Source organism: Scyliorhinus torazame, chromosome 1, assembly GCF_047496885.1.
Source record: "Scyliorhinus torazame isolate Kashiwa2021f chromosome 1, sScyTor2.1, whole genome shotgun sequence".
Taxonomy (NCBI): domain Eukaryota; kingdom Metazoa; phylum Chordata; class Chondrichthyes; order Carcharhiniformes; family Scyliorhinidae; genus Scyliorhinus; species Scyliorhinus torazame.
In genome coordinates, this window is record NC_092707.1 from 370,508,472 (window position 1) to 370,535,642 (window position 27,171).

Consider the following 27,171-nt stretch of genomic DNA (forward strand, 5'->3'; position numbering starts at 1 on the left):
AAAGATGCCCTCGTACAAACGGGATATGGCACTCGACTCATCGATCGACAGTTCCAACGCGCCACAGCGAAAAACCGGACAGACCTCCTCAGAAGACAAACATGGGACACAACCGACAGAATACCCTTCGTCGTCCAGTACGTCCCCGGAGCGGAGAAACTACGTCATCTTCTTCACAGCCTTCAACACGTCATTGATGACGATGAACATCTTGCCAAGGTCATCCCCACACCCCCACTACTTGCCTTCAAACAACCGCGCAACCTCAAACGAACCATTGTTTGCAGCAAACTACCCAGTCTTCAGAACAGTGACCACGACACCACACAACCCTGTCATGGCAATCTCTGCAAGACGTGCCAGATCATCGACATGGTACCACTATTACACGTGAGAACACCACCCACCAGGTACGCGGTACATATTCGTGCGACTCGGCCAACGTTGTCTACCTCATACGCTGCAGGAAAGGATGTCCCGAAGCGTGGTACATTGGCGAGACCATGCAGACGCTGCGACAACGAATGAACGGACATCGCGCAACAATCACCAGGCAGGAATGTTCCCTTCCAGTCGGGGAACACTTCAGCAGTCAAGGGCATTCAGCCTCTGATCTCCGGGTAAGCGTTCTCCAAGGCGGCCTTCAGGACCCGCGACAACGCAGAATCGCCGAGCAGAAACTTATAGCCAAGATCCGCACACATGAGTGCGGCCTCAACCGGGACCTGGGATTCATGTCACATTACATTCATCCCCCACCATCTGGCCTTCAAAATCCTACCAACTGTCCTGGCTTGATACAATTCACACCTCCCTCTTTAACCTGGGGTTACCCCATCTCTGGATCTGTAAAGATTTAATCACCTGCTAATGCTCGCATTCCTAGCATTGTTTGGCATCTTTGAATTTGTCTATATATGTGTTTCTGGAACAGACCTCTTCATTCACCTGAGGAAGGAGCAGCGCTCCGAAAGCTAGTGACATCGAAACAAACCTGTTGGACTTTAACCTGGTGTTGTAAGACTTCGTACTGTGCTCACCCCAGTCCAACGCCGGCATCTCCACATCATGACAACTGTAAACGTGGTGAAGGCGGCTGAAAACCATTCCTTCGCCCGACTCACAGGAAAATCTGCCTGCCTGATTTTCCAATTTCCCTCTTGCCATGTCCTGAATAGCAGATTCGTGTATTTTCTCCACTACCAGTGTCAGGCTAACTTCAGTTCCCGTTTAGTCTTCTCTCTCTCCTGAAAGGTGGAGTTAAATTTGCTAACTTCCAATCCCGTTCTTGAATAGTTTCTTTCCACCCCTTCTCCAGTTTACCAAAAGATCACAAAGTTCAGCCCCCCGCTTTACAGTACCGGAAGGTTGGGGATGTGTTAAAAACCCCGGCGTGCACGAGGTCAGATAACTATTTATAACAATGTACTCTTGCGATCGCCCCGTTTCTTCTAGCTGTGAAGTTAATCACGAGAAAGGCGCCCCAGACACTCCCTCCTGACGGTAAGCAGCGGGGCTGAGATCGAAGAGTTTTCTGGACAGAATGGATAGGGAGGGGGCAGCAGGAAGTGGCTGAAAGAGATTGAAGGAGAGAAAATGCCAGACCGCTCTCACCTGCTCTGCTGTTATATTTTCCGTGGAGGAGTCCTGTCAAGGTGCAAGTCCGCACTCACCCCCGCCGGGTTTGCTCGCCAACTTCCCCCTCCTCCCTTCCCTGCTAAATGCCAAGCTAATCAGCAAGCTAGAATAAAGTTTTTCCTCTACATGCACGTGACCAGAAATAGCCCTGAGACAGTAAAAACAGCATCATGCAAGAGACAAGTTACAGGCTGCTCCTCAGAACTCCTCATTCTTAAATATATCCCTCATTATCACCAATTACATTAGGGGTTGGGTTTGTTCAGTGTTTGTTTTTTATCGGGATCCCTACTGGATTATCTTACTGGATCAATAGTCTGTGTCAGTGTAATTGCATCGGAACCAGTTCTGGACTGTTTAAGGATCTGAACTGGATGATATCAGAATCAATTCTGGATGAGAAAGAAGATCAGTATATGATTATCTCAGGGTGGCTTATTGACTGTATCAGGATCAGGGGCGAAATTCTCCGGAAACGGCGCGATGTCCGCCGACTGGCGCCCAAAACGGCGCAAATCAGATGGGCATCGCGCCGCCCCAAAGGTGCGGAATGCTCCGCATCTTTGGGGGCCGAGCCCCAACATTGAGGGGCTAGGTCGGCGCCGGATGAATTTCTGCCCCGCCAACCAAAGGCCTTTTCCGCCAGCTGGCGGGGCAGAAATTCATCTCCGGGCGGCCCATGCGCAGGAGCGTCAGCGGCCGCTGACGGCATTCCCGCGCATGCGCAGTGGAGGGAGTCTCTTCCGCCTCCGCCATGGTGGAGACCGTGGCGAAGGCGGAAGGGAAAGAGTGCCCCCACGGCACAGGCCCGCCCGCGGATCGGTGGGCCCCGATCGCGGGCCAGGCCACCGTGGGGGCACCCCCCCGGGGCCAGATCCGCCCGCGCCGCCTTGTCCCGCCGGTAAGGTAGGTGGTTTAATTTATGCCGGCGGGACAGGCATTTTAGCGGCGGGACTTCGGCCCATCCGGGCCGGAGAATCGAGCGGGGGGGCCCGCCAACCGGCGCGATACCCGCCCCCGCCGCATATCCGGTGGCGGAGACTTCGGCAACCGGCGGGGGCGGGATACACGCCAGCCCCCGGCGATTCTCCGACCCGGCGGGGGGTCGGAGAATCTCGCCCCAGGTCTGTGTTGTATCAGAATCAGTGTTTAATTATAACAGGGTTAGTGTTGGATTGTACCAGGGTCAGTGCCGAATTGTACCAGGATCTGTACCACATTATATCAGGATCAGAGTTGGTTAATAGAACAAAGAAAAGTACGGCACAGGATCAGCCCCTTCGGCCCTCTATTCCCATCCTATTCATGTATTTGTCAAGATGTCCCTTAAACGTCACTATCATCCCTGCTTCCACCACCGCCTCCGGCAGCGGGTTCCAGGCACCCACTACCATCTCTGTAAAAAACTTCCCTCATACATCTCCTCTAAACCTTGCCCCTCGTACCTTAAACCTATGCCCTCTGGTAATTGACCCCTCTACCCTGGGAAAAAGTCTCTGACTATCCACTCTGTCAATGCCCCTCATAACTTTGTAGACTTCTATCAGGTCGCCCCTCAACCTCCGTTGTTCCAGTGAGAACAAACCAAGTTTATTCAACCTTCCTCATAGCTAATGCCCTCCATACCAAGCAACATCCTGGTAAATCTCTTCTGCACTCTCTTGAAAGCCTCCCCATCCTTCTGGTAGTGTGGCGACCAGAATTGAACACTATACTCCAAGTGTGGCCTAATAAAGGTTCGATACAGCTGCAACATGACTTGCTGCTTTTTATACTCAACGCCCCGGCGAATGAAGGCAAGCATGCCCTATGCCTTCTTGACAACCTTCTCCACCTGTGTCGCCCCTTTCAGTGACCTGTGGACCTGTACACCTAGATCTCTCTGACTGTTAATACTCTTGAGGGTTCTACCATTCACTGTATATTCCCTACCTGTATTAGACCTTCCAAAATGCATTACCTCACATTTGTCCGGATTAAACTCCATCTGCCATTTCTCCTCCCAAGTCTCCAAACGATCTAAATCCTGCTGTATCCTCTGACAGTCCTCATCACTATCAACAATTCTACCAACCTTTGTGTCGCCCGCAAACTTACTAATCAGACCAGTTACATTTTCCTCTAAATCATTTATATATACTACGAACAGCAAAGGTCCCAGCACTGATCCCTGCAGAACACCACTAGTCACAGCCCTCCAATCAGAAAAGGACCCTTCCATTGCTACTCTCTGCCTTCCATGACCTAGCTAGTTCTGTACCCACCTTGCCAGCTCACCTCTCATCCCGGGTGACTTCATCTTTTGTACCAGGCTGCCATGAGGGATCTTGTCAGTTGAAAGGAATTCAGGACCTTACAAAGGCCTTACTGAAGTCCATATAGACAACATCCACTGCCCTACCTGCATCAACCATCTTTGTGACCTCGAAAAACTATATCAAGTTAGTGAGACACAACCTCCCCTTCACAAATCCGTGCTGCCTCTTGCTAATACGTCCACTTGCTTCCAAATGGGAGTAGATCCTGTCTCGAAGAATTCTCTCCAGTAATTTCCCTATGGCACTGTTGCCTTTTTTGCTTGCTATAAATATGGCAGTCAATAAGGTTGCCCTTCTTTTATTTAGATAGTGATATACGCTCTCAGTCACCAGGTATCAAATGATACCACCACAAGGTTCAACCAGGTATCGATCAAAGAGCCAAACAACCAGTTAGTTAGTTCAAGATCAATGGTACTTTATTTACACACAAGATTAACTTACACAGGCAACATAAACACTACCAGTTAAACTACACCTAACAACTAAGACAACCTGTACTTAATTTCAGGCACCCGGCTTTTGATTGAATCTGGATCTACTGGGTCTGGAGAAGTAACTGCTGTTCAGCTGGGCTCATCCGTCTGGTAGCGAGTGCTGAACTTGAACTTGCTTCTGGTCGTGGTGCTACAATTGGAGATGGACGTTGACGGAGTGCCAGATCCAAAAGAGATCGAACACATGGCAGTGTCTCTCTTTATCCTTGGGGAGTTTCGCGCTCTTTTGGGCGGTCCTTAGGTTTGGACCCAATTAATTGGGCAGTTCTCGATCACTGCTTTCGATCTGAGCCAATAAAGGGGCGGGTGCCTTGATGGCTGGGCATGTCCTAAGCAGTCATTGACCCTGTTGTTTATGCTTCCCGAGTAGCGGGAGCGGCGTCGAAATATCTGGACTTGTATCAGTTACCTGAGTATGAATCCTTTGTCTTACGGAGATGGGCCATTAAAATACTAATCAGTTCGGGGTTTCGATGCTGCCTGGATTCTTTGCTCACAAATATACATTCAGGCTCTGTGCCTGCCGGAATCTAACATTGTCCACATTTCCCTTTAGGCTTTGCGAACGTCCATGTTTCTTGTTGTAAGTTACCATCCCAGATGGCTACACCACTGCGTAAGGCTCACCAGCCTGTAGTTCCCTGGATTATCCTTGCTACCCTTCTTAAACAAAGGAACAACATTGGCTATTCTCCAGTCCTCTGGGACATCACCTGAAGTCAGTGAGGATCCAATGATTTCTGTCAAGGCCTCAGCAATTTCCTCTCTTGCCTCCTTCAGTATTCTGGGGTAGATCCCATCAGGCCCTGGGGACTTATCCACCTTAATATTTTTCAAGACGCCCAACACCTCGTGTTTTTGGATCTCAATGTGACCCAGGCTATCTATACACCCTTCTCTAGACTCAACATCTACCAATTCCTTCTCTTTGATGAATACTGATGCAAAGTATTCATTTAGTACCTCGCCCATTTCCACTGGCTCCACATAGATTCCCTCCCCTGTCCTTCAGTGGGCCAACCCTTTCGCTAGCTACCCTCTTGCTTTTTATGTACGTGTAAAAAGCCTTGGGATTTTCCTTAACCCTATATGCCAATGGCTTTTCGTGACTCCTTTTAGCCCTCCTGACTCCTTGCTTAAGTTCCTTACTACTTTTCTTATATTCCACACAGGCTTTGTCTGTTCCCAACCTTCTAGCTCTGACAAATGCCTCCTTTTTCTTTTTGATGATACCTACAATATCTCTTGTTATCCAAGGTTCCCGAAATTTGCCATATTTATCCTTCTTCACAGGAACATGCCGGTCCTGAATTCCTTTCAACTGACATTTGAAAGCCTCCCAAATGTCAGATGTTGATTTACCCTCAGACATCCGCCCCAATCTGGGTTCTTCTGTTCCCACCTAATATTGTTATCATTAGCCTTCCCCAAATTTAGCACATTCACCCTAGGACCACTCTTATCCTTGTCCACCAGCCTTTAAAACTTACTGATATGTGGTCACTGTTCCCGAAATGCTCCCCTACTGAAACCTCTACCACCTGGCCGGGCTCATTCCCCAATACCAGATCTAGTATAGCCCCTTGCCTAGTTGGACTATCTACATATTGTTTTAAGAAGCCCTCCTGGATGCTCCTTATAAACTCTGCTCCGTCCAAGCCTGTAGCACTAAGTGAGTCCCAGTAAATATTGAGGAAGTTAAAGTCTCCCATCACAACAACCCTGTTGCTTTTACTCTTTTCCAAAATCTGTCTACGTTTCTGCTCCTCCATATCCTGCTGGTTGATGGGAAGCCTGTAGTAAACCCCCAACATTGTGACTGCACCCTTCTTATTCTCGATCTCTATCCATATAGCCTCGCTGCCCTCTGAGGTGTCCTCCCGCAGTACAGCTGTGATATTCTCCCTAACCAGTAGCGCAACCCCTCCACCCCTTTTACCTCCCCCTCTATCCCGTCCGAAACATCTAAATCCTGGAACGTTTAGCTGCCAATCATGTCCTTCCCTCAACCAGGTCTCTGTAATGGCAACATCATAGTTCCAAGTACTAATCCAAGCATTAAGTCTATCTGCCTTACCTGTTATACGTCTTGCATTAAAACATATGCACTTCAAGCCACCAGTCCCGCTGTTTTCAGTAACACCTCCCTGTCTGCTCTTCTTCAGAGCCATACTGGCCCTATTCCTCAGTTCTCCCTCAATTTTTTAACGTTCTGACCTGTTGCTCCGGTACCCACCCCCTGCCATACTAGCTTAAACCCTCCCGTGTGACACTAGCAAACCTCGCGGCCAGGATATTTCGGCCTCTCCAGTTTAGATGCAACCCGTCCTTCTTATACAGGTTACACCTGCCCTGGAAGAGCTCCCAGTGGTCCAGATAACTGAAACCCTCCCTCCTCCACCAGCTCTTTAGCAACGTGTTTAGCTGCTCTATCTTCCTATTTCTAACCTCACTGGCACGTGGAACAGGGAGTAATCCCGAGATTACAATCCTAGAAGTCGTCTTTTAACATTCTGCCTAGCTCCCTGAACTCCTGCTGCAGGACCTCATCCCCCTTCCTGCCTATGTCGTTAGTACCAATATGTACCACAACCTCTGCCTGTTTGCCCTCCCCCTTCAGGATGCCCGCTACCCGTTCTGAGACATCCTGGACCCTGGCACTAGGGAGGCAACATACCATCCTGGAGTCTCTTTCACGTTCACAGAAGCGCCTATCTGTGCCCCTGACTATAGAGTCCCCTATGACTATTGCTCTCCTGCGCTTTGACCCTCCCTGCTGAACATCAGAGCCAGCCGTCGTGCCACTGCTCTGGCTGCTGCTGTTTTCCCTTGATAGGCTATTCCCTCCAACAGTATCCAAAGGGGTATACCTGTTTGAGAGGTGGACAACCACAGGGGATTCCTGCACTGACTGCCTGCCCATTCTGGTGGTCACGCATCTCTCTGCCTGCACCTTGGATGTGACCACATCTATATAACTGCTATCCATGACACTTTCCACCACCGTCATGCTCCTAAGTGCATCCAACTGCTGCTCCAACCGAACCATGAGGTCTGTGAGGAGCCCCAGTTGGGTGCACATTCTGCAGATGTCACAAGAGGAGAGGAAGTAGAATGGCAGGGCTATAGTGGTAGGGGATTCAATTGTAAGGGAAACAGACAGATGTTTCTGAGGCCACAAAAGATGCTCCAAGATGGTAGTTTGCTTCCTTGGTGCCAGGGTCAGGGATGTCACTGAATGGCTGCAGGGCACACTGAAGTGGGAGGGCAATTGTGGTACACATTGGCACCAACGATATAGGTAGAAAAAGGGATGAGGTCTTGCAAGCAGAATTTAGGGAGCTAGGAAAAAGATTAAAAAGCAGGATCCAGAAGGTAGTAATCTCTGGATTACTTCCGATGCCACCTGCTAGTGATTGAGATGTACAAAATTATGGGGGCATGCATGGAGTAGAAAGGAAGAAACCTTTCCCCTTGGTGGAGGGATCAATGACCAGGGAGCATAGATTTAAGGTAAGTGACAGGAGGGTTAGAGGGTATATGAGGAAAAACTTTTTTACCCAGAGGGTGATGACAGTCTGGAACTCACTGCTTGAATGGGTGGTGGAAGCAGAGTCCCTCATAACAGTTAAGAAGTATTTAGGTGTGTACTTGCAATGCCAAAGCATACAAGGCTATGGGCCAAGTGTTGGAAAATGGGATTAGAATAGTTAGGTGGTTGTTTTTGACCAGTGCAAATGCGATGGGCCAAAGGGTATTTTCTGTGTTGTAGACCTCTTTGGCTATGACATCAGGATCAGGGTTAGATTATATCAAGATCAGGGCTAGATTATATCAGAATCTGTGCTGGATTATATTATATTAGGATTCAATTATATCAGGATCTATGCTGGTTAATATCTATATCGGGTTAGACTATATCAGGATCTATGCTGTATTATATCTATATCATAATTGGATTGTATCAGGATCTATGATAGATTATATCAGGACCAGGATCAGGTTATATCAGGATTCAATTATATCAGGATATGTGCTGGATTATATCAGGATCATGGTTCAATTGTATCAGGATCTGTGCTGGACTACATCAGGGTTTGATTATATCAGGATCTCTTCTGGATTATATCAGGATTTGATTATATCAGGATCTCTTCTGGATTATATCAGGGTTGGATTATATCTGGATTGCTGGATTATATCAGGATCAAGGATAGGTTATATCAGGATTGGATTATATCAGGATCTGTGTTGGATTATATCAGGATCAGGGTTGGATTATATCAGGATTGGGTTATATCAGGATCTGTGCTGGATTACATCAGGATCAATGCTGGGATCGTTGATCAGGATTTACATAATGTCTTTTTCTTGACATGAAAGACAATACTTGGAATATTTGCTTGCCTATAACTGACTATACAATAAGAAGTCTTACAGCACCACGTTAAAGTCCAACAGGTTTGTTTCGAATCACTAGTTTTCGGAGCACAGCTCTTTCATCAGCTGAGCCAGTATTAACCTGGTGTTGTCAGACTTCTTACTGTGCCCACCCCAGTCCAACGCCGGCATCTCCACATCATGACTATACAATGATTGACCAGCACAGGTTTTGGATGCATTTTTCCTTAACCTCAGCTATCATTTTGAAAAAATTAATTTATGCGATTTGGGGGTCGCTGGCTAGGCCAGCATTTATTGCCCATCCCTAGCTGCCATTCAGAAGGTGGTGGTGAGTTGCCTTCTTGAACCACTGCAGTCCTTTAGGTGTAGGTACACCCACTGTGCTGTTAGGGTGGGAGTTCCATTTGGCACCATTCTTGTTCATATAACCCATTTATTTACACGCAAGAGTAAAGTTGTGGTGGGATCCTAATTGGCATAACAACTAGGCTTTTACAGATTAATGGAGGCTTAAATCTGCCTGTGGTACACACCACCCCTCGACACCAAAATGAGTAATGTTTAAGCAACGGCAGCACCAAATGTGTTGGGAATGTAGCAGTAAATGCCCGGCTGGCATTTTAACCACTGGCCTTTTAATGTCTAACAAAGATTTTAAACAAATGCAGAACATCAAAAAAATAGGTATTTCAAAACATGATTACTCTTGTTGAATTAGATTTTTAACTTTTTAATTCCCACATTTAAGTTTTCATTTTAAGGTCTGAGCTTGAATCAAAAGCTAAGCCATTTGTTGGATGTTATTTTCCTTATACGGAAATGGAGAGTTACCAAGTATTGATAACAATTGGAGAGATAGTGCAATTCATTAGCGTGTATCTGAAGGGTTGGCTGTTCAAGTTTCCTTGTATTTTTCCCTGCACTGAAACAAATTGGATAATCTCATAGCTTTATTTCAGACAAGTTTCACATTTAAGGTATTAACAATGACACCTTTTCAATTATGAACTGTTAATTTTTAGGTCAGCCAGGTGAAGCTTTGCACAAAGGGTGTCACTTGGCCCCTAGAACTCCAACATTCCAAATCTTGTTTCACAAATAAAATCTGTATTCCCCCCCTCCCCCAGAATACAAATGGATGTGATTTGTGCAAGAGTCTGAAATGATGAAAATAAGGGCAGTCGTGTTGCTTCTCAGCCCCAAATTATTTATTTTCTTCAAACTTTTTTTAATTTCCTTTGAATTAACCACAACTCTGTCAATGGCTGAAGGGCATGCTGTTGAAATTGATTGTGAAAAAACTTATTGCCTCCGTATCCCACCACAAGACTTATGGTGGTCGGGGTAGAAGGGGAAGTTTAGAAACAGCATCATGTTATAACCCCCACGGGTCTTACGGGGTAGGGATGATCCAGCCCATCAGACGTAATCCCCAGACCACCTCATCTGAGAGTCACTCGATGTAGAGCTGTCGCAATGTTTACCTCCACTCTCCACCAGAGCATAGGTACACCTCGGTGTCACCATCTGATGAGAACAGCACAGTTTGTAATCCACGGCAAGCAGAGGCAGTGACAGCCAAGGTCACCGACACTCGGGGGACTGCTGGAGACCAGGCTCCTGCTGAGACCGGGTCTGAGACGAATGATGAGCCTCTGGACTCAGCCTTTAGAGCATCAAAGACAGGCAGGGGCACATCGGAAAGGCTGTCAGAGGCCATTAGCAGATTAGAACACAGCTTGGAGGAATCCGTCAACGTTCAGTCTAATGTCTTGGCTCCGACATGCCAGCGTAGGTGAAATAATAAGGACCTCCGTGGAGACGCTGGTCCAGCGGTCTCCCCGGAGCCATCCACCAGGACCCTTCTGGGCTGTCCATCCACTCCAACTCCCCTCTGCCTGTCATCCCATTAACTCCAGCCACAGTAGGAGATCCAAAGCAGGCTGGGGCCCTCCAGTGTAATGGGTGCCCGCCAAGGTAATCACTGACAACAGGCTTTGGCAATGTGGTGGTATGTATTAGGGGTAGTATGGTACCTGTGAAGCCAAGAGGCTATTGGCTGACAGGTCCCGGGTCCTGGTTGGATCTGCCGCCTGCTGGCTCCGCCCAGAAAGGCGGAGTATAAGAGCCCGAGTTCTCCCAGCAGCCGCATTCTGTAACTGAGCTGCTGGGGAACAAGTCTTGCTTAATAAAGCCTCGATTGACTTCATCACTTCTCGACTTGAGTGAGTAATTGTTGCGCTACAATTTATTAAGCAAGCTTAAAAAGACTATGGAGCTCCGGATCGCCCCGGAGTGTCTGCGAATCAGCCCCCATGCAGCAAACTCAGCGGCCGTGTTTAAACACTGGCTAGCATGTTTCGAAGGTTACCTTCGAACGGCCCCCGGCTGGACCACATAAGATCAGAAAATGCAGGTCCTGCATTCCAGGGTGAGCCGGGAGGATCTACACGCTCATCGAAGACACGGAGGATTTCCCGACGACGCTCACCATGCTGAAAGGAGTCTACATTCGGCCCATAAACCAGGTCTACGCACGCCACCAACTCGCGACGAGACGGCAAATCCCCGGAGAATCGCTCGACGAGTTCTACAGCGCACTGTTGATTTTGGGAAGGAACTGCAACTGCCCGTCGGTGAGCGCAAACGAGTACACGGAGCTCTTAATCAGGGATGCTTTTGTGGCAGGTATGACTTCTTCTCAAATTCGCCAAAGGCTGTTAGAGAGAGACTCGTTAGGACTCACAGAGGCACGGGCCCTTGCGGCCTCCCTCGACGTGGCCTCACAAAATGCCCGCGCCTACGGCCCCAACCGCGCGGCAGCCCCTTGGGCTCCGTGGACCCCCATTGCGACCGACTCCCCGGCACCCCCCACCCCCCTGCCGCAAGCCTACGCGGCTAGAGCACCAGACCATCCCGGTGGGCCCCGCTGCTATTTTTGCGGGCAGGCGAAACATCCCCGGCAGCCCTGCCCGGCCCGCTCAGCTATTTGTAAGAGCTGCGGCAAAAAGGGGCATTACGCAGCGGTGTGCCAGTCCCGGGGGGTCGCCGCAATCTCCGGGGGAGAACGGGGACAGCAGACTCAACCCCCCCCAGCGCTCCATGTGTGGCCCGCGGGCACTGCCATTTTGGGTCCCGGACACCACGCGGGGAGGTTGGGCGCCGTAATCTTGTGACCCCCCGGCCACGTGCGATCCATGGGGGCGGCCATTTTGTCCACCCCCGACCGCGTGCGATCCATGGACGCCGCTATCTTGGTTGATAGCCAAGGACCCCAGCATAGACGGCTCCACGGGGTCGGAAGAAAGCGCCACGATGCAACAACCAAGACTGGCTTCGGTGACCCTGGACCAATCGCGGCCTCGGACGCTCCAAACGGCAACAACAACGGTGCTGGTCAACGGGTACAAGACGCCATGCCTAATCGACTCTGGGAGCACGGAAAGTTTTATCCACCCGGATACGGTAAGACGCTGTTTTCTTTCCATTCGTCCGAGTACCCAAAAGATTTTCCTGGCAGCGGGATCCCATTCCATAGAGATCAAAGGGTTCTGCATCGCGAACCTAACGGTGCAAGGGAGGGAGTTTAAGAATTATAGGCTTTATGTCCTTCCCCAACTCTGCGCTCCCACTCTCTTAGGGTTAGATTTCCTGTGTGACCTCCAGAGCCTAACGTTCCAATTTGGCGGCCCAATACCCCCACTCACTATCTGCAGCCTCGCGACACTCAAGGTTGAACCGCCTTCCTTGTTTGCGAACCTCACCCCGGATTGCAAACCCGTCGCCACTAGGAGCAGACGATACAGCGCCCAGGATCGAACATTTATCCGGTCTGAAGTCCAGCGGCTGCTGAAGGAAGGCATAATCAAGGGAGGGAGTTTAAGAATTATAGGCTTTATGTCCTTCCCCAACTCTGCGCTCCCCCTCTCTTAGGGTTAGATTTCCTGTGTAACCTCCAGAGCCTAACGTTCCAATTTGGCGGCCCAATACCCCCACTATCTGCAGCCTCGCGACCCTCAAGGTTGAACCGCCTTCCTTGTTTGCGAACCTCACCCCTCACCCCGGATTGCAAACCCATCGCCACTAGGAGCAGACAATACAGCGCCCAGAATCGGACGTTTATCCGGTCTGAAGTCCAGCGGCTGCTGAAGGAAGGCATAATCCAGGCCAGCAATAGTCCCTGGAGAGCCCAGGTGGTAGTTGTGAAGACCGGGGAGAAGCAGAGGATGGTCGTAGACTATAGTCAGACCATCAATAGGTACACGCAGCTCGATGCGTCCCCTCTCCCCCGCATATCCGACATGGTCAATCGGATTGCACAGTACAAGGTCTTTTCCACCGTGGACCTCAAGTCCGCATACCACCAGCTTCCCATCCGCCCAAGTGACCGCAAGTACACGGCCTTCGAGGCAGACGGGCGGCTCTACTTTTTTTTAAGGGTCCCAATTGGCGTCACAAACGGAGTCTCGGTCTTCCAACGGGAGATGGACCGAATGGTTGACCAGCACGGTTTGCGGGCCACGTTCCCATACCTTGACAATGTAACCATCTGCGGCCATGACCAGCAGGACAACGACGCCAACCTCCACAAATTCCTCCAAACCACTAACGCCCTGAACCGCACCTATAACGAGGAAAAATGCGTTTTTAGCACCAACCGCCTGGCCATCCTGGGATACGTAGTACGCAACTGAGTGATAGGCCCCGACCCCGAACGCATGCGCCCCCTTATGGAATTTCCCCTCCCCCACTGCTCCAAAGCCCTGAACCGCTGCCTGGGCTTCTTTTCATATTACGCCCAGTGGGTTCCCCAGTACGCAGACAAGGCCCACCCGTTAATCCAGTCCACTACCTTCCCCCTGTCGACAGAGGCCCGCCAGGCCTTCAGCCGCATCAAAGTGGATATCGCAAAGGCCACGATGCACGCAATCGACGAGTCCCTCCCCTTCCAAGTCAAGAGAGACGCATCCGATGTAGCTCTGGCGGCCACTCTCAACCAAGCGGGCAGACCCGTTGCCTTTTTCTCCCGGACCCACCACGCCTCAGAAATCCGCCACTCCTCAGTGGAAAAGGAAGCCCAAGCCATAGTGGAAGCTGTGCGACATTGGAGGCATTACCTGGCCGGCAGGAGATTCACTCTCCTCACTGACCAACGGTCGGTAGCTTTTATGTTCAATAATGCACAGCGGGGCAAAATCAAGAATGACAAGATCTTGAGGTGGAGGATTGAGCTCTCCACCTATAACTATGAGATCTTGTATCGTCCCGGAAAGCTGAACGAGCAGTCTGATGCCCTATCATGCGGCACATGTGCCAACGCACAAGTAGACCGCCTCCAAGCCCTCGACGAGGACCTCTGCCACCCAGGGGTCACTCGATTCTACCATTTTATGAAGTCCCGCAACCTCCCCATCTCTGTTGAGGAGGTCCGTACACCCACCAGAAACTGCCAAATCTGCGCAGAGTGCAAACCGCACTTTTTCACGCCAGATAGAGCGCACCTGATAAAGGCTTCCCGTCCCTTTGAACGCCTCAGTTTGGATTTCAAAGGCCCCCTCCCCTCCACCGACCGCAACGCATACTTCCTAACTGTGGTGGACGAGTACTCCCTTTTCCCCTTCGCCATCCCCTGCCCCGACATGACAGCGGCCAGTCATTAAAGCCCTCGGCGCCATCTTTACACTGTTCGGTTTCCCCGCGTACATCCATAGCGACAGGGGGTCCTCCTTCATGAGCGACGAACTGCGTCAGTTCCTGCTCAGCAAGGGCATTGCCTCGAGCACGACGACCAGTTACAACCCTCGGGGGAACGGTCAGGTAGAGAGGGAGAACGGTACGGTCTGGAAGACCGTCCTACTGGCCCTACGGTCCAGAAATCTCCCAGTTTCAACAAAGAACAAAGAAATGTACAGCACAGGAACAGGCCCTTCGGCCTTCCAAGTCCGTGCCGACCATGCTGCCCGACTAAACTACAATCTTCTACACTTCCTGGGTCCGTATCCCTCTATTCCCATCCTATTCATGTATTTGTCATCATGTTGTCAATCATGTATCATGTTTCCTGGTGGCAGGAAGTCCTCCCGGATGCCCTCCACTGCATCCGGTCGCTGCTGTGTACCACCACTAACCAAACACCTCACGAGTGCCTCCTTGTCTTCCCTAGGAAGTCCTCCTCCGGAATGTCGCTGCCGACCTGGCTGGCAGCCCCAGGACCCATCTTGCTCCGAAAGCATGTGCGGACGCACAAATCAGACCCGTTGGTCGAGAGGGTTCACCTTCTCCACGCAAACCCTCAGTACGCCTACGTGGCGTACCCCGACGGCCGACAGGACACGGTCTCCCTGCGGGACCTGGCGCCCGCCGGAAACACACACACACTCCCAACACCAATCACCCCCTCCCTCCCACCGGCGCACCCCACGAACGCTCCCTTCCCGGGTGGATCAGTCCTCCTCCCGTGCCCGCCCAGGAGTAAAGAAACAGGGACGAACAGCGCAACGCTCCCAGAGACGACAGTTCCCGAGCCAGCACCTGCACCACCACCGGGGCTGAGGCGATCGACAAGGACGACCAGGGCACCCGCTCGACTCGTGGAATCCGCGTGACAAAAATCTGTAAATAATTCTGACAAAACCTGTACATAGTTAACTGTTGGGCTAAATGCATAGCCACTGTACGAAATTAGTTCCAGGACCAGCCTTGTAAACCCCTACCACCATGCGAACCACCACCCCGCCAGGTTCTTTTTTAACAAGGGGTGAATGTGGTGGTATGTATTAGGGGTAGTACGGTACCTGTGAAGCCGAAAGGCTATTGGCTGACAGGTCCCGGGTCCTGGTTGGATCTGCTGCCTGCTGGCTCCGCCCAGAAAGGCGGAGTATAAGAGCCTGCGTTCTCCCAGCAGTCGCATTCTGTAACTGAGCTGCTGGGGAACAAGTCTTGCTTAATAAAGCCTCGATTGACTTCATCACTTCTCGACTTGAGTGAGTAATTGTTGCGCTACAGGCAATTAGCAGGATGCCTCCGCCTCTGCTGCAGATGTCAGGGATGCTCCTAGACATAGAGGTAGAATAATAAAATTAAGAAATTTTGAGATTACAGTATGGCATTGGCGTTTACAATCTGTATATATATTGCCCGTATGTAAATAGTTTTTCATCTAGTGAATGGCTCTTCTAACTGATGCAATGTTCCAGGGTCATTCAAATGGAGCCAAGACTGCCCCTCCTCACATATTTCCCATTGTGTGCCTCAGGCCCATGGTGTCTCACACCATCTCCTTACAGTGTGTCACCTCTCTGTACTCAACAGGGACATGAGTAAGGCCTCTGGCTCCAGAAAAATAGTAGTTGGGAAATGCAAATCAGAGATTTGCATGAAAGGATCATGTCATGTGGCCCCATGAGTATAGACGTTGTAGTTTGGTTTATTCACCTGATGTTTCTGCACTGAGAAATGGTCCACGTGGTCCGCTTATGTTTTAATGTTGAGCCGTATTAAAGTCAATCTCAGTCCGTGCATCTTTCAATGGCCTCCATGTAATGGCTGTCGCGTTTAGTGTGGGTTACATATCTACCAGGATTTTATGCGCTCCTGAGAGCTTGCAGTGTTCTGTCATGTCCACATTCTCAAGTCTCTACTTGTCCACCTCTGCCTAATGCAGAACCTATTGACCTAGTTAATATTCGGTGACTCCTGAAATAGCTGCTAAAGGGCAATGAGAATGCAAGAATAGAGGTAGATGTCAAGGCCTCAAATGTCAGACTATTACATGGGAGGATACCACTCTGAACCTGAAGCTCTGGTGAGTGTGGGTTTCCCAAACTCCCAAGGCCATTCTCTGATGGGCAATTGTCACGGATACCTGATCGGGAGAAGCTATCATTGTGCCTGGTTTCCGTATGGACTCCTGAGTCTTTGGAAATGAAAATGTGGAGGTCTCAAATGGGATCAGAGCTAAACTCTACTATTTCTGACCTGTGTTGTTTATTAACAAATAATTAACTATTTAATGCAAAATGCAGTGTCTGCATTCTCAGGCCACAGATGCAAAGGCTGGGCTACACAGGAAGTTAAGATACTCCAGATGAGAGCAAGATCATGAGTGATTGTCAATGATCAGACAATGCTGCTGTGGAAGCTCTCACAAAGCAGACAAAGATGATGCAGCTTGAAGGCTTGCATCCATCCGAGAGAGTGATAGAATACTGAGACCTAAAGAACGATCTGAAGCAATGGACCCAGTATAATGGATGAGGTCTGAGCACTAATCTTGCATGAGCCGTTGCCTGTGGAGAGACCCTGCAGTCCGGATTCAGATGGGCTCAGACATCAAAGCGAGAACCAGTTAGTGTTAATTATCTTCCTTGAGGTGCCTAACAGCACTCCAGGCATACTGCCACGAGTGCACAGAGGTTGGCAGTACAGCTCCTGCCTCTTGTTTGCTGCCAGTGGCAGTGGAATATTGGTGAGATGGTTGAATAGACTACATCATGTTTACTCTGTTCACAATGCACCGATTATGCTCCGATAACAGAATGGTCAAATGTTCCAGGGGCTCCCCAGCATTCCAGGGATGTGGCCATCATCATACAAGATTGTGGCTACTCATTCTGAGATTGATGTCCCTCATTGAGATGCTGAAGATAGCACCAAGATGTTAAAGTTGAAGCAACATGGAGGGCACAGGTGAAAGAGGCTCCTCTGAGCTAGTCATCATCTTCGTCCTGGAACCTTGTGGCTAGAAGCATCTCCCAGATTGTCCCTTGCAGTGGTAGCACGGCCTTGAACATTGTGGAGCATCAGACCATTCCACGCCCAGTTATGGACCTAGGACAGACCTGCCTTTAAACTGATATGTTATTGCCTAGGACAGTTTATGTCTTCTGGCCCCCTTGTCCCATCCATCATGTGTTGCTGTGCACCTTCTCCCCACAGACCCCTGTTATATGTATTCTTCCCCTCAATCGTTTGTCCCTGTGCACCCTTGCTGCCCGTGTCCAATCCCACCCTAAGCCAAGGTGAGCACAGTTTTTATGGCTGAGATACCTGAACACTCTGTCAGGTGAATTGGAATGTGTTTATTACCTGGTGGAAGCACTAGACTTCTCTCTGGTGAATAATGTTAACCATTTAATGATAACCTTCCTGTGCCGGCTGTGATTCCACCTGGGTTGGGCACATCTGGGAGTGATTGATGCTGGTAAATTAGGGCTGGAAGATCTCATGAGATCTTCAACAAAGTGCAGGTTTCCTCTCAGATCAATAACTGTGAACAGTTATGTAGTGTATGAGCCTGGAAAATCAGCATGTTTATCTATTTATATTCCAGTTGTCACAACAAGAGAAAGCTTATTCGTCTCAGTTGCTTCATTTTCTTCTGTAAGGCAAATCTAGGTCATAAGTGGATCCTTCAGCATGTTGACTACTCACATCGTGGGTGGAAACTGGGACTTCTTCTAAAATGTGCAGTCCAATTTGGTGCCCTTTGCTCCTGGTCAGCCTAGATAATGTGACAATATTAAGGGTAGTTCTCCTTGAATCAGTTGTAAAAGTGAGACTGCATTCTCCATGCAAATGATCCATAATTATCCAGTCACTAAACGTGTCTTTAGGATAATGTACGTTAGGTATGGAGCCACACAACTCAAAATTCTGGTAGCCACCATTCTGCATTGGTGTCTAATGTCAAAATAGCAATGAAAATACTTTTCATTGGACTGTTTACTGTTGAAGCTTGACCTGACGTGATTAAAAAATCCTGCTAATCATATTGCCACAATTAGGCAAATTCCGCTGGCTAAAATTAACTTGATCAATCCCCCAAGAATTGAATTAATTCCTGCTGACCCTTGTTGAATCTTTGCCTTATAAGATGAACTCGTGCGACTATCATCTAACTGAACAAAGCTAATAAGATTCACATAGCAGTAGGTAGGCATGAAACTGACTACAAGAAAAATTCTAGCCTTTTTTTCTTACCGTAACTATATTTCAAATCTATCCTGGAAAAGTAAATTGGTAAACAGCAGATGAGGCGGAGCAATGCGTTACTCAGTAACTTTACTTCAATTGAGCCACATGATTCCAATGAGCTTAACTATGTAGTCCTTTTATCCTACACAGAACATATTCAGTTTGTTCTCCTAAAACCTCAGAGAGCCACTTGTCATGGATGAAGAGCGCCTGCAGAAACCTCTATTTTCAGAGCATTACGTAAGCGGGTGGATTAGGACTGGCATTGAAAATGTGACAAGTCTTAATTGGGTTGAGAGTAGTAAGCTTCAATTCCTGTAATGCAAAAATATGAGTTTAAATTGAAGCCTTGAAAAGTGCATTCTTGAGAAACATTTAAAAACTTTTTTTATTGTATCCTTTGTTCATGTTCATCAGAATGAGAATATCTGCTGGTGGGACATCTTTCTTAGCAGCCATTATCTGATTGTAATGTGAAACTAGGTATCATCATGCCCATTAGAGGCATGTCATATTGTGAGCTTTAGACCACAAGACTTCAGACATAGGAGCAGAATTAGACCACTCGGCCCATCGAGTCTGCTCCACCATTCAATCAAGGCTGATATTTTCTCATCCCCATTCTCCTGCCTTCTCCCCATAACCCCTGATGCCCTTATTAATCAAGAACCTACCTGTCTCTGTCTTAAAGACACTCCGTGATTTCAGACAACTTTCAGACAATACTTTTAAAAATGGGACCAAAACAAGATATTTAGAAGGCTGCCTCAAATCATGTGAAGTTTGGCAGTTTGACTGCAGACAGTGGAAAGACTCCTGTGAATATCTAATTCAATATGGATATAGCTGAGGATATTTCAAAAACATTTGTGGAATTCACACACCTCATTGTTTAAGGATGGGCCAGCACGTAATCACAATGGAATTTCCAGTCTCCATGTATCATACTAGGTAAAAAGGAACATCAAAACCCGATGGCTACTTTCAACGCCCAACAGATCAAGACTCAATTCTCCATCTAAATCAGATTGGGTTATCCTCAGAAATGTCAACCCAGCAGTTATGTGATCAAAGCTGGTTTCAGGGACTTCATCTTTATTACCCCAGGACTCAGCAGATTCATCAGAACCGTTAGTCGTCAGCTAGTCTGAGAACCAGACTCTGAGACGAGCTGGAACTCATCATGCAGCCAAAGTACTTAACCTGTTCCAGTTTAAAAGTTCACCTGAGATCCAACCTTCGAGATATTTGACTACAGGAAACTTCACAACCTGCTGTGAACCCTATGTTTTACAAGGCATTCACTTCAATTCTAAATTATCAAAGTCATTCCCACAGGCCTGCCATGTGGGACTGCAGGATGAAAGGCATTTTTTCCAAACATTTATCCTAATAGAGTTGCTCAAAGATATTGACCTCAGTTTATTTTTGGAGCAATGGGGTAAGGATATATTTTTTAATTCATTTACGGGATGTTTCCCCCCATGTTTCCCAAAGACCAGCATTTATTGCTGAGTTGCCCTTCAATGGTCGTGAGCTGGCTTCATTAATCACTGCAATCCCTGAGGTGTAGGTACACCCATGGTGCTGTTTGGAAGGGAATTCCAGGATGTTGCCCCAGCAACAATGAAGCAACCACGATATAAGTCATGATGGTGAGTGACTTGGAGGGGACACTCCAGGTGGTGGGGTTCCCAGTTATCTGCTGCTCTTGTCCTTCTAGATGGTAGCGGCCGTGGGCTTGGAAGGTGCTGTCTAAGCAACCTTGGTGAGTTTCACTGCATCTTGTAGATGGTACACACTGCTGCCACTGTTCGTCGGTGATGGAAGGATTAAATATTTGTAGATGGCGTAACAGTCAAGCGGGCTACTTTGCCTGGATGGTGTTGAGTTTCTTGAGTGTTGTTGGAGCTCCACTCATCCAGGCAAATGGAAAATATTCCATTAAACTCCTGTCTTTTGCTTTGTAGATGGTGTAAAGTCTTTGGGGGGGTCAGGAGGTGAGTTACTCGCTGCAGGAATCCTGGACTTTGACCTGCTATGGTAGCCACTGTATTTATATGGATAGTCCAGTTCAGTTTCTGGTCAATCATAATGCCCAGGATGTTGTTGGGGGAGATTCAGTGATGATAATGCCATTGAATGTCAAAATAAGATGGTCAGATCCCCTCTTGTAGGAAATGGTCATTGCCTGGCACTTGTGTGGCATGAAGCAGGACCTCTGGGGTTGTAACCTCAGGATTACTCCTTGTGCCACGTGGCAGTGAGGCTAGAAATAGGAGGATAGTGCAGCTAAATATGTGGCTGAGCTGGTGGTGCTGGAGGGAGGGTTTCAGATTTCTGGACCACTGGGATCTCTTCCGGGGCAGGTGTGACCGGTACAGGAAGGACGGGTTGCATCTAAACTGGAGGGGCACCAATATCTTGGCTGGGAGGTTTGCTCGAGTCACTCGGGAGGATTTAAACTAATATGGCAGGGGGGTGGGAACTAGAGTGCTAGCTTAGAAGATGTAAAAGCTGAAGGGGAAATAGAGCACAAAAATAAGAGAACAACATCACCCTGTCTGCTCACCCTGTCTGCTCAAAAACAGTGGTTTGTAGTGTATTTGTTTCAATGCCAGGAGTATAGCGGGTAAGGCAGATGAACTTAAGAGTACTTATTAGTACTTGGAATTACGATGTGGCTATCACAGAAACATGGTTAAAGGAAGGACAGGATTGACAGCTGAACATTGGAGGATATAGATGCTTCAGGAGAGATTGAGGGGGATGTAAAAGGGGTGGGGGAGTAGGATTACTGGTTCAGGTGAATATTATAGCCCTACTGCGGGAGGACACCTTGGAGGGCTCATACAATGAGGCAATCTGGGTATAGCTTAGGAACAGGAAGGGGGCAATCACAATGTTGGGCGTTTATTACAGGCCCCCTTATAGCTAGCGAGAGATAGAGGAGCAGATAGGGAGAGAGATTTTGGAAAGGTGCAAAAGTAACAGGTTGTTGTGGTAGGGGATTTTATTTCCCCTATATTGACTGGGACTCACTTAGTGTTAGGGGTTTGGATGGGGCAGAGTTTGTAAGGTGTATCCAGGAAGCTGTCTTGATGTAAAATGTAGATAGTCCAACTAGGGAAGGGGCAGTGCTGGATCTGGTATTGGGAAATGAGACTGGACAGGTGGTTGAGACTTCAGTAGGGGAACATTTTGGGAGTAGTGACCACAATTCCTTACGTTTTAGGGTACCTTTGGACAGGGATGAGGGTAACCCTCACGATAAGGTGCAAAACTGGGGAAAGGCAAATTACGATAACATTAGACAGGAATTGAAGAATTTGGGGCGAAATTCTCCGTCCCCCCGCCGGGTCGGAGAATCGCCGGGGGCTGGCGTGAATCCCGCCCCCGCTGGTTGCCGAAGACTCCGGCACCGGATATTCGGCGGGGGCGGGAATCGCGCCGCGCCGGTTGGCGGGCCCCTCCCGCTCGATTCTCCGGCCCGGATGGGCCGAAGTCCCGCCGCTAAAATGCCTGTCCCGCCGGCGTAAATTAAATCACCTACCTTACCGGCGGGACAAGGCGGCGTGGGTGGGCTCCAGGGTCCTGGGGGGGGCGCGGGCGATCTGGCCCCGGGGGGTGCCCCCACGGTGGCCTGGCCCGCGATCGGGGCCCACCGATCCGCGGGCGGGCCTGTGCCGTGGGGGCACTCTTTCCCTTCCGCCTCCGCCACGGTCTCCACCATGGCGGAGGCGGAAGAGACTCCCTCCACTGCGCATGCGCGGGAATACTGTCAGCGGCCGCTAACGCTCCCGCGCATGCGCCGCCCGGAGATGTCATTTCCACGCCAGCTGGCGGGGCACCAAAGGCCTTTTCCGCCAGCTGGCGGGGCGGAAATTCATCCGGCGCCGGCCTAGCCCCTCAATGTTGGGGCTCGGCCCCCAAAGATGCGGAGCATTCCGCACCTTTGGGGCGGCGCGATGCCCGTCTGATTTGCGCCGTTTTGGGCGCCAGTCGGCGGACATCCCGCCGTTTCCGGAGAATTTCGCCCCTGGATTGGGTGCAGCTGTTGGATAATAAATCATAATCGGACATTTGGGAGTCTTTCAAGCGACAGTTGATTAGGATTCAGAAAAGTCACATTCCTGAGAGAATGAAGGATAAGAATGGGAAGTTTAGGGAGCCTTGGATAGCGAGGGATATTGTGAGCCTTGTCAAAAAGGAAAAGGAGACTTTTGTACGGTCTAGAAGGGTGGGAACAGTCGAAACCCTTCAGGAGAATGTAGGCAGGGAAATTAGGGGGGGTCATGAAATGTCCTTGGCAAGTAGGATTAAGGTGAACCCCAAAGTTTTTTATTCATATGTATGGTCAGGGAAAGGATTGGACCACTTAAGGACAATGGGGGGATCCATGTCTTGAGCCAGAGGAAATGGGCGTGGTACTAAATGAATACTTTGCATCAGTGTTCACTAAAGAAAGGGACTTTTTGGAAGTTGATTCTTGGCTAGGATGTGTGGACAGTTTGGATCATGTTAACATTGAAAAGGAGGAGGTATTGGGTCTTTTAAAAGATATTAAGGTAGATAAGTCTCCTTGGCCAGATGGGATTTATCCCAGAATACTGAGGGGAGCAAGGGAGGAAATTGCTGGGGCCTTGACTGACATCTTTGTATCCTCATTGGCTGCAGGTGAGATCCCAGAGGACTGGAGAATAGCTAATGTGGTTCCGCTGTTTAAGAAAGGTAGCAGGGATAATCCTGGAAATGATAGGCCGGTGAGCCTCATGTCGGTAGCATCTTGACAAACACATGGATAGAATGGATATAGAAGGAGACAGCACAAGGAAGTGGAGGGTTTGGTTGGTATCATGACCAGTACAGGCTTGGAGGGCCAAAGGGCCTGTTCTGTGCGGTATTGTTCTTTGAAGGTCACTTGCCACTTGTCAGCCCAAGCCTAAATATTGTCCTAGTCTTACTGCATTTGGACATGAACCGCTTCAGTATCTGAGGAGTCATGAATCGTGCTGAACATTATACAGTCACCTGCGAACATCCCCACTTCCAACATTATGATGGAAGGAAGGTTATTGATGAAGCAGCTAAAGATGGTTGGACCTAGGACACTACCCTGAGGAACTCCTGCAGTAATATCCTGGAGCTGAGACTATTGACCTTCAACCACCACAAGCATTTACCTTTGTTTCAAATGTGACTCCAACCCCCTCCCCCCCCCCTCGCTGATTCTCATTGCCTCCAGCTTTGCTCGGGCTCCTTGATGCCATACTTAGTCAAATGCTGCATTGATGTCAAAGGCAGTCACTCTCACCTCGCCTCTGACATTCAGCTCTTTTCTCCATTATTGAACCAAGTCTTTAATGAAGTCAGGCGCTAAGTTACGCTGGCGGAACCCAAACTGAGCATCCATGAGCAAGTTATTGCCGAGTAAGTTCTGCTGATAGTACTGTTAATAATCCCTTCCAGCACTTTGCTGATGAGAGTAGGCTGATAGGGTGTTAATTGGCTGGATGGATTTGTCCTGTTTCTTATGGACAAGAAGTATCTGGGCAATTTTCCACATTGCCAGGTAAATGCCAGTGTTGTAACTGTACGGGAGCAGCTTGGCTAGGGTGTGGCAAGTTCTGGAGGACAAGTCTTCAGTACTATTGCTGGGATATTGTCAGGGCCCATAGCCTTTGCCGTATCCAGTGCCTTCAGCGGTTTCTTGATATCACTGAAGACTGGCATCTGTGGTGCTGGGTACTTCTGGAAGACGCCAAAATGGATCATCCACCCGGCACTTCTGGCTGAAAATTGTTACAAATGCTTCAGCTTTATATTTTGTATAGTTGTGCTGGGCTCCTTCATCATTGAGGATGGGGATATTTGTGGAGCCTCCTCCTCCAATAAGTTGTTTAATTGTCCACTACAATTCACTTCCGGATGTGGGAGGGGACTGCAGAGAGTAGATCTGATCCATCAATTGTGGCATTGCTTAGCTCTGTCTATTACTTGCTGCTTATGTTGTTTGGCATGCAAGTAGTCCTGTTTTGTAGCTTCATCAGGTTGAAACTACATTTTTAGGTATGCCTGGTGTTGTTCCTGGCATGCACTTCTGCACTCTGCATTGAACCAGTGTTGATCCTCTGGCTTGGTGGAAATGGTAGATTGGGGGATATACCAGGCCATGAGGTTACAGATTGTGGCTGAGTACAATTCTAGATTCCCCCATGATAGGAAACATCCTCCCATCAACTACCCCGTTACCTGCCCTCAGAATCTTTTATGTTTCAGTCACCAGACTGACTAGCCTCCTTCCTATGATTCTATGATTCTCTGTGTCCTGGCCAATACTAATGTCCTAACCAAATGCACTAAAAGGTATTGGGTGTGATCTAACAGCCATGCCACACCAGACTCAGGACACAACGCAGCTGGTAAATTTTCCGAGAGGCTTCTCGCGAAATGTACCCGGCTCGTTACGCCTCGCGAGATCTAACGGGATTTTGCGAGGCATCACAATCTGCATATTCAAGTGAATGGATAGCCTCACTTAAATGTGTCTTTGCTGGATGTACCCAGTCCCATGATCGAATCCCCTTGCCATGAAGACCCCAAGCCAATACCGTTTAGCAGAGGTCTCCACAAAGGTGGACCATGCTGAACGGCGCTTCACATCTCCAGGCGATCGGTGGCCCCCGGGCGGTCGGCTTCTGGGCAGGGTGGTACCCTGACACTGCTGATTCCACCTGAGCCTTGACACCACCATCCTGGCAGTGCCACCCAGATACCATGGCTGAACCAAATGGGTGCCAGCCTGGCACTGCCAGGGTACCCAGATGCCTCCCATTTATGTCAATTCACTCTTATTTAGAGTTACTTACCTTTTTAACATTTGTAAGGACTTTCCTTTCTCCTGCAAAGAAATTATGGAGGGAATCTTGACCACTTTGCTTTGGAGTAACCGAAATATCATCAAATGGGTTTATCTGGAATAAAGGATCGATCTGTGGAGGAGATTATACATTAGAAAATACAGTAAGTACCATATATCAACCCAACTCCCCATCCTAGAGACTGAAATACAGCCTTCAACTTTTGCATCCCTGCAGCTATCCTATAATTGTACTTCATTTCTTCATGGCCAGAATATTATGCTCCTGCCCAGAATCAGTTTTCTGGGTGGCGGGCTGAACTGAATTGAAGGATGAGGGGGTTCAGGTGCTAAATGCATGCATTTGTAATGAAAGCTATGGTCCAGTGTTTTTATCAGTAAACATGTAAAGGGTAGGAATTTGAATTAGGGACCAGCTGTTAAATTTTAAAGTGGAGTAAGGAATTTTTGCAACTTGCGAAGGTTTCATAAGTAAGCAAGGGAAGGTTGTTAAATTTTATTTGGCACGAAAGTGGGGGCCAGAGGAAAACATTAAAGATTTTTATGTTTTGGAAATGTTTCGTTCACAGAAATGCTGAGAATAATGCAATCACCGAAGAAAGCGAAAAAGGCTTTGTATGGAGAGACGTTGGAAGGATTAGTTGTTCGCTATATGGGGAAGGCCCCCCAAAACAATTCTGAGCTGGGAGAAGGTGCAGTTTGTTTCAGCCTTCCAGTCAAGCCAGAAAAATCTTGGGCTTCGCAAAGCAGTCTTGTGTCTAAAGGTTGCTTGGATTTCCACGGCAGAACCGAAGCGAGATTGACAGGTTGTGTGGTGTATCTTTGTTAAAGTGACAGCAACTTTCCTGTGGCTAATATTATTGGATTTTTATAGTAAAACATCTACAATGGAGTGTTGCCTGGAAGGTGTTATGGGGATTGTTTTGTAAAACTAATTTTATCTATGTAACAGTAATCTTTTGTGCTTAAATTTTCTTTTCTTCTTGTTAATAAAGCTTTTAATTTTTAACATCTCAAACGTTTTGCTAGACTTCCTTCTGCTAAGATCAGTATGGCCCATGAGCCAAGTTTCCGTATGGGATTTGGTTTGCTCAACAATTAACATTGGCTGTCGTCACAATATATGCCATGAAGGCATGAAGACATGGAGCTCCCCTCCACTACCTTTCATTATTTACATCTATCTTGTTTTTATAAGATGCTTCTTGAAGGAACTAGCACAAAATAAACTGTACAATGAGCCAAAGCCCTCTGTGTCGTATATGGAGTTAGGTTTTTCTTGTGAGAACAAATCAAATGCTTAGATTGGGGTAATTGTTCAGTCCAAGAGCATAAAACTCCAATGAACTAAATGTCTAAAATGTTCTAACTTCATTTAGAATTGCAAACCTTAAAGACATAGAATCCCTACAGTGCAGAAGGAAGCTATTCGGCCTATCATGTCTGCTTTGGCATTCTG

The 27,171-nt window shown here is 48.4% G+C and overlaps 2 protein-coding genes and 1 long non-coding RNA gene across 3 annotated transcripts in view; 1 reads left to right on the top strand and 2 right to left on the bottom strand.

Annotated features, from left to right (window-relative positions):
- LOC140426527 (NLR family CARD domain-containing protein 4-like) overlaps positions 1-1,724 on the bottom strand; it is a 46,399-nt gene extending 44,675 nt beyond the window's left edge. Inside the window, exon 1 of the mRNA XM_072511415.1 lies at positions 1,615-1,724. The gene's annotated coding sequence lies outside the window, so the exon portion shown is untranslated. The remainder of the gene's footprint in view (positions 1-1,614) is intronic.
- Positions 1,337-26,730, top strand: LOC140426539 (uncharacterized). Its single transcript, XR_011948225.1, has 2 exons — positions 1,337-1,503; positions 26,282-26,730. It is a non-coding gene; the product is annotated as an uncharacterized lncRNA (long non-coding RNA).
- LOC140426522 (WD repeat-containing protein 64-like) overlaps positions 18,916-27,171 on the bottom strand; it is a 227,758-nt gene continuing 219,502 nt past the window's right edge. Inside the window, exons 27-28 of the mRNA XM_072511402.1 lie at positions 25,702-25,824; positions 18,916-19,147 (exon numbers count right to left, since the gene is read on the bottom strand). Of these exons, the coding sequence (XP_072367503.1) occupies positions 19,061-19,147; positions 25,702-25,824 (210 nt within the window). The 3' untranslated portion in view covers positions 18,916-19,060. The remainder of the gene's footprint in view (positions 19,148-25,701; positions 25,825-27,171) is intronic.